The sequence below is a fragment of the Strigops habroptila genome, chromosome 1, assembly GCF_004027225.2.
Source record: "Strigops habroptila isolate Jane chromosome 1, bStrHab1.2.pri, whole genome shotgun sequence".
Taxonomy (NCBI): Eukaryota; Metazoa; Chordata; class Aves; order Psittaciformes; family Psittacidae; genus Strigops; species Strigops habroptila.
Window position 1 is genome coordinate 50,608,448 of NC_044277.2, and position 15,138 is coordinate 50,623,585.

General features: G+C 41.6%; 2 protein-coding genes across 4 annotated transcripts in view; one reads left to right on the plus strand and one right to left on the minus strand.

The window, feature by feature from the left end:
- The window catches only part of DLGAP1 (DLG associated protein 1), a 398,543-nt gene extending 390,054 nt beyond the window's left edge, over positions 1 to 8,489 (minus strand). For all 3 annotated transcript variants that reach the window (XM_030496374.1, XM_030496355.1, XM_030496364.1), the window contains exon 1: positions 7,978 to 8,489. The gene's annotated coding sequence lies outside the window, so the exon portion shown is untranslated. The remainder of the gene's footprint in view (positions 1 to 7,977) is intronic.
- Positions 6,872 to 13,758, plus strand: LOC115604273. The gene is made up of 4 exons (XM_030477250.1): positions 6,872 to 7,270; positions 7,698 to 8,215; positions 11,705 to 11,838; positions 13,592 to 13,758. Exons 1-3 carry the CDS (start codon positions 6,872 to 6,874, stop codon positions 11,748 to 11,750), a joined length of 963 nt encoding a protein of 320 aa, XP_030333110.1. The 3' UTR covers positions 11,751 to 11,838; positions 13,592 to 13,758.
- Positions 13,759 to 15,138: the final 1,380 nt, after the last annotated feature.

Here is a 15,138-nt window from a genome sequence, read left to right on the forward strand (position 1 = left end):
ATTGTAAGTCCTTGGGAAAATGATCTAATTACTTTGGGTTCTACAGTACTTCCGGAAGCAAACTACAGGTAAGTTGAATAGCAAAAAGTTCTAGTTTCTGGAGATTTGTAAAGTCTGCTATAAAAAAAATGATTACTGGACACACAAAACTGAAGTCTCCAACTTCCTTCTAATTGCACATAAAATTTTTCCTTTTAGTTCCAAAATAAACTGAAATGGGCACCTTCGTCTTTCTCTCATCATGCTCTGCTGTGTGTTGTCATGGAGGCACCAGAAATTTAGAATAAAGCCATGCAATGCAATTAATTTCTCCTAGGTCCTGTAGAAATGCCATGACCCTTGACTGATCTCTTAGCAAGTATTTTTGCTTCAGAAGGGCATTACAAGTGTAACACGCAAAAGTGTTGCTACAGCATTTCAGCATTTCTTCTTCTAAAACGCCCCACTTTAATATGGCCCTGACCAGTTGGTGCTCCACATCAAAAACCTCATGGTTTTTACAGGGCGGACAACCTGCTCCTGCAGTTCGTGTTCAAAATGCCAGGCAGCATAATGAGCAAAGGATCAGGTCAAGAACTTTAGCATACTCTGATATTTTGACTTGGTTCTGTCAAAAACATCCTCCGGAAAGTAATTTAACATAAGAGACTAATTATTTTGCAGCACACTGCGCTCATTTTACAAGTATCTTACGTAATATCTGCTTAGTAAATGACCAAAGTACTTTAATACTGCAGAACTTCCTTGGGTTCAGCTTTTCTCCCTCTGTATCTAAGATTTCACTGACAACTGTGTAAGGCTTTTTCTGCATGAATTTATAAAAATGGGAATGGCATTTCCTTATCTTTGTCTAAATCTACTGCTGATAATTATTAAAATCTGGTTTTAGAAATGTGCAAATTATTATTCCTTTTTTTTCTATGTATCTGCCCTGATCCTGATTTCTAAAGATACCCCTTTTTCTGAAAATACATTTTATTTGAAAAAAACAGTATGCAAGAACTTAACCATACATATAGAATAGCACATGTCCTTTTTATTGAGCTCGTTAGAAAATTTGTGACGTGCAAGTAGTCTCACATGCTTCACGCTATTGGTTTTGCACCTTGGCTGAGAAATTATTAGCATGACACAGCAAACAACTGATCCTTTTTCATGCATAAATACTTCTGTTCATATATAATTCTGCTTTACAATTCTCTCTGCAACATACAGCATGAAGATTCCCAGTGGATAATTTATATCATGCTATAGAAATGTAAAGATGTAAAATCATACAAGTATTCTGGAAGTCAGATCACACACCATCACAGTATAGTATGAAACACCACATAAGATTTGCAAGTTGGAAAAAAATGAAAAATTTTAATTTTTACATAAAAAAATCAACTCACACTTCTACCGAGGGTGAAATGAATGCTGTTCAAATACCGTGCCACTTCAATTCTGTAAATGACATTACACGGGCACTGAAACAGCTCTACAAATAATATTATCTCTGAAGTAGCTTTTATGAACTAATGAACAAAAAAACCCCAAAACAAAAAAACCCTAAACCAAAACAAAGTGGAAGAGGTAACCATGGTTTTGACATGAATAAGTTCGTAATATTTCAAGGAACTAAAACCATAAATATTTTTTCTCTGAGATAAGAGGACGGCCAGCTGGTTTTAACACTATTCAGTAGCCTCTCCTGAGTGCAATATCGGTATCTTGGGGGCTTTTTTCTTTCAAGAAAAAAATCCTGCATTGCCCCTTTTTCCAAGGTAGGGTGAGACCCAAATGTGTAAGACAAAGTTTTCATCTTTAATTTATAATTCCTCTCAAGGCTATTTTATCATGTATCATGTTTTTTAAGAAATTAATTTTTTTCACTAAAAGTTACAATGATAAACAAATCAAACAAACATTGTATGTCTTATTCTAGAGCCTTTCATTTAATACAGCGATGGTACCTACCATACTTTCCAAAGCACCACTAATATGATAATTGCTAGCTCTATTTCACTCTAGCTATTGGATGACATACACCATCCCGGTATTTGGGATTATCTTCCTTAGAAAATCATTTGAATAATCTCCCCAAATGTTTCATTTTACAGTTATAAAGTTCTTCCAGGAACAGAATTAAAATGACAACATTAACATTAACATTTTTATATTAAATTGTTCAGACATGATGATCTTTGCAATACTTCATTTGTACAAAATAACAACAAATTTCTTCTAATTCTACCTCCTTCATTCCTTACTGTGGTGATTTTCACCATGTTTATTCTACTTTGTCATCCCCCTGCCACTAAAAAGCTACGTTTGGATATTCATCAATATTATTTACAAAACTGTGTATAAATTTGGCAGTAAGCACTTCTCTGCAAACAAAAGAACTGATAGAAGGAGTGGCTAGGTAGATGATCTCCAGTGACATGTTCTTACAAAATGGGATCCAGTAGTAGAATTTAGTGACATCCCAAAAGACAGTCACAAAAAAAGAAAAACAAAACCCCACATCATGGAGGTAAACCAGATGCAGAGCTGTTGACAACTTTAAAGGGCCAAAAACACACCTAAGCATTACGCCCAATGAACAGATAGCCAGAAGACACAGACTGAAGAGAACGAGGAATCTCCTTTGATGCCCCTGTGAAACATTTGCACCAATGCAATTCCAGCACGACAAAACCAGAAGCTGCATCCTCCTACAACCCATGGAACAAAGCTCACCCTATCTGAATGGTATATCGCAAGGCCTCTGAAATTCTTTCAGCTGCAGGATGTAAAGAAGATAGAGATTCTTGGGTACTCTGGATATCTGTGAGACATATGTCCATAGAGCATGCTGACTCTCAATACTTCTGGCTGCACAACAGCATCTGCACACTGCCTGTTGCCTGGTTTTGCATGAATACATACAGTTTAGACCACTACCAAAACTAAGAAACCGGATTTCATATCTACTTCTCTTCAATTTTTCTTCCCTTCTTTTCTGACGGCAAAAGAAAACAAGACAGAGGTGAGCCACTAATTCCCAATGTTGACTTTCCATGTTGAATGCACACTGCTAAAACTGAAGCTACCTCACTGAAGGTGAACGAGACTGCTAATCATTTTCTCTTCCTGTTATTGACCTCCAGTCGACAGATGTATTATCCTGTTCCATCTGCAAAACTAAACAGACACATGGAAAGAAAGTGTGTACAAGCATAGAATTAGCAACAGAAGCCACACTCAGGAAGCTAGCTGAAAAAAATAAAAATAAAAAATGCTCCCTTTCATTTCAAAATGTAACTTAGCTACCATCCTATCAGCATGCCCCTTGATTACCTTCAGTGAGGATTTATGCACAGAACATGAAATGGGCTTTCAAGCACCATTCTTAGACAAAATGTTGGGGGATCCTCATCCCCTCATCCCTCCTTTCCCGAAAAGAAAGAAAACCTCAAGGAATCTTTGACTGGATCCAGCATCAGGCTATTAAGAAGCTGAAACCTGTAAGCTCTTGGAAGTCAACTCAAAGTACTGCAACCTAGGAAGCTTGAAAAAAACACCTTCCAGATATGAGACATCATCCTTCACTACTGAGATCTTTGGTTATGAGTTGATGCCACACACTTTTGCCATCTGAGCCCCAGCCACTGAGATCTGAAACCTGGACCCAGATATCTAGAAGTGTACATTTCCTTCACACTGTTAGAATTTCATTTCTCAAATAGCTAGTTTCCTTAGTACAAGAAATCAGAAGATGAAGAACCTCTTGTTAGTTAAAGGTGATGGTAAAATTTTCAAAGGGGATGAAGGAGATCAATTGAAATGATACCAATACAGGGACAGAGCATCATGTGGGAAGAGATCAGAAATTTCTCGTATACAAAGGCTAAGGGAAAAGCTTCACAAGTGACTCTTCAAAATGGTTCTCATCTAGCAGAAGACACTGAAGAAATGCATAAAGTCAAGCTTACTTGGCAAGCCAGATTATGAACATACAGAAAGGTAGAAATACACTGTGTGATTTCAAAGCACTGCGAAGTGTTTCTATACTGCCAACCTGCCAACGAGACAAGTTAAGAAGGCCAAAGTCAGCATTAGCATCTGTCTTCCGATTACAGAGCCACAAATGACATATTGCTCAGTGACAAATGATGACTGCTGTCTTATATTAAGATGGTTGCTCTAGCAGATGTTTTCAAATTATCCCAAGCTATGTCACAGGGAAAGGCAAAAGAACTGGAAACACGCCCAGAGAGACCTGGTGCACCAGCAGCCTAAGGGAGACATTTAAAAAGCCATTTGCTATCCTCTCATGAGAACTTAGCTACAAAAAATGAACACAGAAAGGAAAAGGGGAATATGTTATATTCCTCAGTGGAAGTTTTAAGTTTCTGACAACAGGATCATCTCGAACAAAATGTGCTCACTTCATCTTAGCTTGGACAGAGATGCAGTCCAGGCAGACAGTCCTCCAAAGAAAGGGGAAAAAAAAAACCCAAACCAAGCAACCCAACAATTACCCCAGAAAGCAGTGCACTACGTTACTGCTTTGTGATGACAGGGCAAAAGAAAATCTTTTTATCATCTCCAAACAGTAATCCTGGTATCACATACTGACTCAAAAAATTAAGTCCTGCTCCCTGGTAAGAAGAGGTAGACCGCTTTTACTGCTACAGAACCTCTGGGATACCATGGGGAAACTGTGTCAAAAAAACATACAGACAAATAAAAGAGAAGGAGAGAAAAGAGTGACCACCCTTATCTGAAATGGACTAAGGAGTAAGGTTTTGTCAGGTCTTACACACAGTTAGAGCTAAGATAAGTCTTCAAATCAAAAACCTCATGTGCAAAACAAGTTATCTCCTGAAATCCCATAGTCAAATCAGGTAAGTATAGAAATGCTGAAATACGATGCAGGCAGAAGGGAGGATGCAAGTGGGGACAAACGCAGAGGCTGTGCTCATCCAGTGTAGCATCATTCTCAATAGCAGCTCTCTGGAAGCATGAGACAACAGTAAAAGCACGCCCCAGTAGACAAAATTACCACCAAGAGGAAGGTGTCAACGAATGCTGCTACAAGTTAAGGAATGGGTAGGCGTTTAGTCTTGACCTATGGTGAGGGAGAAAATCCTCTCCCTCTTGTTACCATGGTGATCCCCTTTTCAGGTTTCTTTGGATAAGCTTTGTGCACAAGTGTAAAATTTGGCATAAGAGGAGAACAAGTATTAATTATGTGCTCCGGACAAAAATAGCCTTCTTAAATCTCAAGAGATAATACAACAGAGGCTGTAAAAATTAAGTTTGGTTACAGAGATTAAGGGCTGAATAAACTATCTCATGTTAAAGTGCCTTGAGCTCTATCTTCTTAAAACGGCAATGCCAGCCTGAGGGTGTTACACCTGCCTATTACAATTTAGGTGAGAACTTGAGATCCTGCATGGTATAAGACTGGAGTGAAAATTAAAACAAAAAAAACCCTGCATGGAGGCTACATATTACTGTTCCTTGGTACAGGATTGCCTTTATTTATTACACTATTTCATTAACTATTCATGCAGTTCTTTTTCTATTTCCAGGCAGCAACATCACTAGCCAAGCTCTACAGACATGCAGCACCCTTACAGGATGGACGTTGCAAAATCTAACACAAACAGATTATATTGTTACACTTGCAAGCATTAATCCCATGAGAGATAGACCAGAATGAGCCTCGAATTGAACAAGTATATTTAACAGTTCTCATGAAGAAATTAAGACAGGAAAAAAAAAAAAAAAGAAAAAAACAATTCAGCAGGGTGTATATATCTAATTGAACACTACTGTAACCTTTATTTTTAAATCCTTGATTTCAGATCTATTACCTCTCTAATAAACAGTGTAATTTCCTCCCAAGCATATTTTTTCCCTATATGCTCTCATTAATTTATGTCATCTAATCTTAATCTCTGAAATACACAACCTTGGACAGACAGGCTATACAGAAGACAAGGAACAGTGTTGTTGCCATTAACAATTCCCAATTTTCCTGTAATCGTTATTCTCAGTGACAAATTTATCTCTAAATATATATCCTTTAGACTTTTGGATCCTCTGGATCAGTGAACACCGACCAAACTTGCAACATCTTTTAAGCGAGGGGAAATACGTGAAGTGCACACACCGGACCCACATACCAGCAGAAACTAGTGTTGCCTTTTTAAAAGATGTATTAACATTGAAATACAATTCAACACAACCAGCTGAGCATACACCATGCCTAGCAGCACACCTACCTTTTATTTGTAAGTAGACTATGTAAGTTAAACAACTACTTTTTGTTAAAAAGGTAACGAATTTCATATGTTGCCCGCTATTTTTTCTCACTACTTTTGCTTCTGTTACTAGTTTTCCTCGGGTTATTTTTTTTTTTTTTTTTTTTTTTTTTTTGGTTTTATGGGTTTTTTTTGTTTTTTGTGCTTACTGCCTCTAACAGTATATTTACATATCTCTCTGGCAGATGTAGAAAACAACATGAAAGGGGATTACCCCAAATCAATCATGTGTGAAGCCAAAGTGCTCCCTGTTAAATATTGATTACTCCGTAATTTTTCTCCGAGATCAAATGACACCATCAACCCCTTTGGAAACTAGCGTGGTGTGACAGCTTCATCGCTGGCATCCTGAGCCGGGTTTAGTAACAGCAGCAAGAAAGACGGAAGAAAGCCTAAGGACCTTAATTACCTAAGGACCCAGCCAAACGCCCGGCTTCCCAGCGGAGGGGGGAACGGGACGGTGGGGACGGCGGCCCCGCTCCCAGCAGCCTCTCGGCCGCCCGCACACATACGCCCGCCTGCACGGGAAACGCTGCGCACGGGCGCGGTGGGGTAGGCCTGCGCCTCCCGGGATGCGCCCTAACCCCCGCCCCGGGGCGGCCCAGGCGGTCCCCGGGGCAACCTGCCGCTACACCCCGCACCTGTGCCGCGCCGGGCCCCGGGCAGGCGCAGCCCCCCCCTTCCGGGGCCCGGCTCTGCAATGCTGCCTCTCTCCCATCCCCTGCCGGCCTGAAACGGTTCCCCAGGCACCGCGCCTCCGGGAAAAGTCTGGGCCAGGGTCTGGGCGAGCCCCGCACGACTTGGCCCTTTCGGCGGGGCTGCCCGGTGCAGGACCTCCTCCAGGTTCCCGGGATCCCCGGGCCAATCGGGCTTTGCTGGAAGGGGGGAGGAAAGGGGCATTCACCCCGCTTCTCTTGTCCTGCCGAGGAGAGACGCGGGACGAACTCGCCCTGAACAACAGGCGACAACTAGTTATAGAGCCCGCATAAGGCTGCGGGACGCGAGTCCGTGCCCCGGTCCCACCCGGGGAGCCGGCGGCCGTGGGGAAGGGCCCCGGGGTCACTAGCTCGCTCCTCAGGGACGGGGCGCCCCCCGGGGCGGAGAAGGAGGATCGCAGTCCTCGGAGGTTGCCCAAACACTCGCGGAGGGGGAGAGAAGAGCCCCCGCGATGCCAGGCTAGCTAAAAATTGCTCATTTGAATGATGCAGCAAACGATGGTGTGCCTATGTGTGTGTGTTGGGGGACAGAGGGGGGGGTTGTAGTGGCGTCTAGTCCTCCCGTTGCCACTCTCCAGCCCTGATTAACACTGTACAGGTTCCCTGCCGAAGCGGAAACCTCGCTCTCTTCCGCGCACACAGCAATTAATAGCAACCTTCATCCCGTGAAACCTTCGCCAAGCGCTCCCACACGCTCAGAGCCCACGGTGGCAACTGCTGGGAGCACAATAACGGGAACCTCTCTGCCTCGCAGACCGGGGGTGGGGGGGAAGGGAGCCAAACCTCCCGCGGTAGACCCGATCCCCGAGGACGAGCAGTCCCGGGAGCCGCGGGGAGCGGCAGCCGCCGGCGCGGCAGGAGGGCAGGCTGCCTGCCTGGCAAACGGAGGGCGTACGGCGCAGCACGCTGCCAGAATACCGTCACCCACCGGCATTGTCAGCAGACAGCACGCAAGCATTTACCTTTTTATGCCCGCTGTCCGTCAGTCAAGCGCTTGAGGGAGAGAAGAAGAAAGGACAGGAAAGGAAAGGAGGAGAAAGAGACAGAGGAATCTAGAGACCGAGAGGCGGCTGCTAATCCCCGTGTAGAAAGACTTCCAGCAGCAGCAGCAGCAGCATGCGTGTGTGTGTGTGTGCGTGCCCGGAGAGGAAGCGCAGCCCTCCTGGCGATGCACCGGCTCTTGCACCGAAGTACTGTCATGTGCGTATCTCGGTGTGTGTACCCATGGAGGAGAAAAAAAGAGGGAAGAATAAAAAAAAAAAAGAGACTGGGAGAGACCAGTCAGTCAGTCACACGCCCGGCTGTGCGCTGCTGGGGGGAGGAGGAGGAGCCCAGCGCTCCCCAGCCCAGCCGCCAGCGGAGCCGCTCGCTACTACGGCGGCGGCAGGGCCCCGCAAGCAGCCGGCTCCGCACGCTTGCCCTTCCCCTCCTGCTGCCAAGGACGTGCCTGCGGGAGAAACCCCTCAGGGCCTCTGTCGCCGGAGACCTTCTGCACTCCGCGCTGCCTGAGGCAAGCGCGAAGTAGCTGGAAAAAAACCCATCCCCATGTTTCTGCCCCTGAAATACTGCTCGGCGCGTCTCCGCAGCCTCCGCGGGGCACAGGGCTGCGGCACATCCCGAGGGGGAGGCAGGCCGAGCCGTGCCTGCCTCGGGACAGGGGCTGCCGTCAGCACCGCGGCGGGGGCCGCGGCGCGCCCCCGGGGATGCCGCTGCAGCCGGAGGCAGGTGACGAGTGGATCCCCCAAAAAAGCCCGTGGGTCGGTCCTCGTCCGAGCGTGGGGGGCCCGGCGCCACGGGTGCTGAGTCGGGAGGGGGCTTGCGGGAGCTGTAGGTGTGTTCCCGGGCACTGGGACTGCTAACGCGGGGAAAGGTTGTGCTGAGCCATGCCACAGTGCAGATACCCTGATACTCGTATGTCCAGTCAGGTACCTTCAAAATTCAATCGCGGTATATGACCGACTAAAAGGTATTTAAACAGTGGTGATACGTTCTAATCAGTTGTTCGCCACATGTTAAATATTATATTCATCTTTTGGGTATATGGCCACATACATGCATATAAATGAGATTTTGGCATATAATTCATTAACAAGCTAAAATAGGATGAGCAAATTATTGTTATAGTCCTAAATTTACTAGTAGGCCATGCCAGCAAGTTTCAAGATGTGCTTTCTTTAAGCCCCAAGCCAGCAAAAGTTTGTGAGAGATGTACTTGATATTTTACTTTTTGTACAAAACGCATAGTCTCTATGAACCAAAAGTTCCTCTTAGTAGTAGAAGAAGGCTTATTAAATGACAAGGATGGAAAAAGCTTTGGTGGGGATATACTAATATATATAATATATTGTTTACACTAATTTTTTGTTACTTTGTAGTGGACAATGTAAACCTAATGTCTCCGGTAAAACAAGGAGGACAGGAAGAAGTGTTGACATTTTAATGACAAATGTGGGTCATGTCTACAAGCTAGGTAGGCCAGGGAATTCTGATGACTGATAATTGCATTAATTAGCAAGCAAGCAACCAACTGGGAGAAAAAATGGTCAATCTGTTTAAAAATAATTGTTGGGAGGTTTTTTTAGTTGTAAATATAACAGGCAGTGTAGAGAGGAAATAGCTGAAAAGATTGTCCATCTTGTTAAGATTTAGCAGTTCACGGTAAAGTATTTTGAGACTTCCCAGGAGTCCTGCCATAAAATCAGAAACACCAAATTTGTTGCTGCTAAGTTGTATGAATCATGTCAGCATGACATTAAAAAAACAAACTGCACCCCAAAGCCATATCATTTGTTTGTTTGTTTACATAAAATAAAGGTACACATACCCTTTTAGTTCTTTAACTGAAACAGATGCGGAATCTGAGCTAACTCAGGTAAAGAAGCTAAATAGTTCAGGGCTTTTTGTTCTTTTTGTTGTTTACACATACAGCACTATTCTATGCAGCATATTACTTTGTCTCTTAGCAAGAATTTTGTGACTTGTCATCATGAACTGTATTTTCAAGCTAGTTTCAAATCTGGTATAATCTGCTGTTTAAAATACGATGATCTGTGAAAACCTCATTGTAGAATTTATGTAACCTTTTCGATGTAATTATGTGAAGATTTAGCCTGCCCTCCGAAGGCCTCTGAAGTTGTAAAGCAGGTTTAGTCATGTTATGCGTGATAGTTCTGTGAAAATATTTTTATCAAATGGGTTGATTACATTAGTTAGTAGAACAAGATAGTAATGAAAAGATGTAACATTTTTTTTTAGGCTTCATACAAACTTCCAGAAAATGAAGTAGACCCAATTTCCTTTGAAGATTGAAGAGTAAGAAGGAAAGATGAGACATTTGTGCATAAAATTAGCTAACCTCAAAAAAAAATCTAAACCATTTAATCAGTTTCCTGGATGCTCCTTGTTTGTCTGACTTCAGTCTGGCTGGGCCACAAGGGTAGAAGAGGGAAGTCTTGTTATAAATTCCCTCCTCAGCTGATCTGCAGGAAACTGCATCTTGGAGGCATAAGAAATTCAAGCTGCTTTACATAATGATGTAGATGGTCTTCATGGGCCATAAGTATTTTGATCTTAGGTGTAACACCTCTCTGTACTGGTAGGCCTAGTACTTGTGGGTTTTTCAGAAGATGTGGAACTTGGAGAGGAGATTTCCAAGGTGGGAGCAGATATTCTTCATGGGCTCTGTGAGAGATGGCACAATCGAAACTGAGATGAGGCTGTGAAGCAGAGGATTTCAGTAAGGACAGTAAACAGATGCAGGTGAACCCGAAATAAAGAGGATGGCAAAGCCTGGAAGAAAAATGTTCTAAAATAGGTTTTAGATCAGAAAAGTAGGAATCAGAAAGGAAACATTTTGAACAGTGGAGGTGAGGTAGTTCAGTATTAAAATCTTCAACCATCTGCAATTTATCAAATTACGCCCAATGCAAATGTCCTTATTATATGCTATACTCACACTTTGATCTCTTTCTTGTTGGAGGAAGTTCTCTTTGCTTTCACTGATGGTGAAAGAGGTCATCATATCGACTGTCATTACTACATAATTAAACTATATGCATGCTTACATGAACTTCTAACACATGCTGGTATTTACTACCTTACCAATTCCATTCAAGTTTGAAAATTCGGTTAGTTTTGTGTCTCACTGCCCTCTACTGGAGAGCAGGTCAGAACCGCTCCATGAGGTCTTAGTAGTAGAGCCGCGGCAGTTGGCAGTTGTCCTCATTTGTTGGTGAATTGCCTTTCCACGACTGAAGTTTACAAGTGTGGAGGTGTGGAAGGCAGCGTCCATAAGAAGATTTCTTTTTTCTCTGGGAGTTCAAATAATTGATCATACAATCCGCTGTGTGCAGTTTGTTGACCCAGGCAAACTGATAACTGAGCAATGGTTAAGATTTTCAGATATATGTCTTCCATTAACTTTTGGGGAAGAGGCATCTAAATTCATTGCAGAGATGCTGAAAATCTTGAACAGTACTGCTTTGATAGTATTTGCCTGTAACTTTGTAGATAACCTCATCAAGTTTCATATCTAAATCCTTCGGTTCATTCTCCATTGCATTACAAGATTTTCCTCCATTCCTTTTCCTACTCTGGCCTTTTATGCCTCTCTACTTACCTTTCACTGTCTATATCAATACTGCCAGACTATCACATATTTGTTATATTTTATTTTCATTTTCCTCACAGTCTGGGCATTAGCAGAACAACTGAAACATGGAGAGCACAGCAGTGACAATTCTCCCAGTTCCCTCGTGTGCCATTTCCTCCACCTACTATCGGAAGAACTCATGCGCATGGAGACCAGTTTCTGTTGGAACACAGTGAGTTTTCCAGCTGGGCGGGCACACGCGTTGCCAAGGCACACTGAGAGCTGGGAATAATGAGGCCTGATCAGAGTGCACAGTAAAAAAAGTTTCACTATCTAACTCAAAATATGCCTTCTACACTGTAGGTGCTAGTAGTTTCTATGCTCATTTTTAACTTCACCACATCTAGGTCAGATTTACGAAGATGAGGATTGCATGTGTGCTTTTCTCATTCCCTTGTGGCATCAGCTATTGCTTCAAGATAGCCTTCTGAGCGTGACTGTAAGGGTATTTTCACCATGGCCAAAAGAATAGCTTTGGTGGTTTCTACCCTTAATCTGATTAATGGCAGAGCCATTTAACCTCTGCTTTCTCCTCCACCTCAGAGTACCTTGAAGCAGACATCTGCCTATAAAATTTTATTTAAAATATTTCAACTTTCCTAATACTATAAATGTCTTTTACTGAAAAGGGCTAGTCTCCACCACAGCCATTGCAGGTCTGTTTGTCGTATTTTACTGTGTTGTACTGAAGGCGGTAATGTCCTAGGTGGATGAATTGTGTGGGTTGCCTCATTTCATGTTGCCTAATTATTTGCTATAAAAAAAACAGCAGCAAATTCCATTCCCTGGCCTAATGGATAACATGGAGGAATTAATAGGGCATGGAGTGGAGTTGTTCCCAGTGAGTAACTCCTAAATGACAAATGTACGCCATAGAAAATGCAAACAGGCTCACCTTGTATAACCACATTGACTATTGACTGGTCACTTAAAGATGGATGATAGGAAAGCCTGGAGAGCCACTGGTTACTCATCCAGAAAAATTGGAAAATAGTAGCAAGTAATCCAAATACAGTGTCAGTCCAGCATAACTGCTTACTACAGAGAAAAAAACCCTTCAAGATTATCATGGGTTTACAATTAATACATATTCTTTTATGATTTCGAAGTGAAACAAGTACTTTGTTAAAGGTTATTCTTGTGACCTTTAGGCTATAAAACACAATTCGGCAGAACTTGTGACTTTCAACCTCTATCAGGAAATAAGTCAGAAGTTGTCTTGGGAGGCTTCTCAGAGGGGTCTCTGTTTTGGAAGCTGTAAAATAGAAGATTTGAGAATGATATCTTCCCTCCTACACACCAAATCTTTGTTTGGTATTAGAAACAATCAAGTTGCTGTGATTTTCAAGTGTCAGGATGTATTTCTCTGGTATCAACAGCAGTGTTCTGAATAAGCATAAAGGGAGAGGAGGAAAAAATATTTCAAATCAATAAACCAATGAAATTCCTTCAGTAGAATGAGAATACTTTTCCATACATTGAGATATAGCAAAGCCCTGAGCAAAGTGCAAATCAGTTTGTAAACATCTGCATCAAGGAGGTACATTCAATTCCTTAAGTAAGGAGGGTTATATTAACTTAGGATATCATGTTTTTTAAATACAAGCATATAGTTCTAAAGTGGAATGCGATACAACCATGGGAGTATTTTTGCTCCTTTTGACAGAAAAGTGGGGAAACAGGGAAGGCTTTCTAAGAACTTTATATGAATGAGAAGACTAGTAATTATGCACTGTCTCTCACTCAGGATTTTAAGTGAGGTATTTTTAGATAAAAATGATATTTTACATTTGCATTAATTCCTGAAGAGGCAGCACAAATAGCACAAAGAAATCAGAGCCAGCTGAAAACTACCATAACTAGTTTGTACAGAAAACATGATTCTCTACCGTGTGAGCTAGGTAAGAACTCCTTTCTTGCAACAGGTAATAGGAGAAGATACTTCTGCTCTACTCAGACCAACTGCACATCAGAAAAGCCCACAACAATCAACTGAGATCCAAACTGGGACCATGGCTTCATTTTCCTAGTGATGCTATCAATTCAAACATTGTTGAAGATAAAAGACTGTTGAAAGCAATCTTCTTAATAAATAAATTCATTAATAATTTAATAATATACAGCATGAAGCATGATGGGAAAAAGAAAACTTACCACTTCTATTTTGCAGGTGGAAAGTCGAGTATCAATAGAAGCAGAAACAAGAGCTGGACTCTTGTATTCTGGGTTTATATTTTAACAGTGGGGTTATCATTTGTATCTAGCTTGGTCTGTTTCAGCGATCAAAAGATTTTTAAAATGAAGGCCCTCACATGAAGCACTGGTGTCCTGGAGAGAAGTTCTAAAAACATTTGACAGGGCTTTCTGATGTGACAACTCAACTCCCTCTTTCTCCTTAAATGGCTGGATATAAAAGAGTGATAGCTAGATTTTTCTAGATTTAATGTGCAATAATCTTGTAATTTATACGGTAAGAGGTGGGGAGATAGATAGCAGTTGTCTGCCTTCTTATTAAGCCTATCCCAGAGTGAGAGGAATTGAGCATAAAATGTGCATTAAAGCAAAAGGGAAGACATCCAAAGCTTTAGAGATGGAACTATTTATTTTGCTGAGGTTTGGAGGGGTTTTGTTAGGTTTGGTTTTTTTTTTGTTGTTGTTGTTGTTGTGTTTTTGTGTGTGTGTGTGGTTTTTGTTGTTGTTGTTGTGGGTTTTTGTTTGAGGTTTTTTTTGGTTTTTTGGGGGTTGGGTTTTTTTTACTTTATGGAAAAAAGAGGCAATAGTTTCATTTGTCAACTGTTTTTCACTGTCCTTTCATGTAAATCCAAATAAATAAGTTGTAAGCACTACACAACTGTCAAAAGGTCCCAATATTCAAGATTAAACCCACATTTTTATAACATGTTCAATTATTTTCCGCTTTGTGCCTGGAAGATACGCTGCTATCTCACAGGGTGTTCCCGAGAAGAGCTTTTAACAGGAACTTCTAACAGTTAGATTCCAGAAAGACCGATAATTAAGACATACATCAATAAAGGTGTCAGTCAAGTATGGGAAAGGAATTATTTTAATTATTTTAAGGCACAATAAAGAGCTGATAACGTCAATGAAGGTAGCATACATGGATATTTCAGGCTTGTTTCTCCTCCCATGAAAGTCAACAGGAATGTTATGATAAAAGTCGCAGCAGAGTAGGATAACAAAATATCTCCTCAGATTATAGGAAATATTATTTCCTATTTTCCATCTGTGATTTGTAAAGTACTGCATGCATATAACAGTTACAATGTAATTATAATTAAGCATCATCTTTCATGGAAGGTCTGTAGTTAAAATAATGACAAATCAAAGACTACACAGGAGGAAGCTACTCATGATATTTTTAAAAATTTATGAGAACATATTCCAACATACTTTTTTCTCAAGTAGAAAAAAGTTTTCAGGTAGTGGTACAATTCAACAGTTCACAAAACGG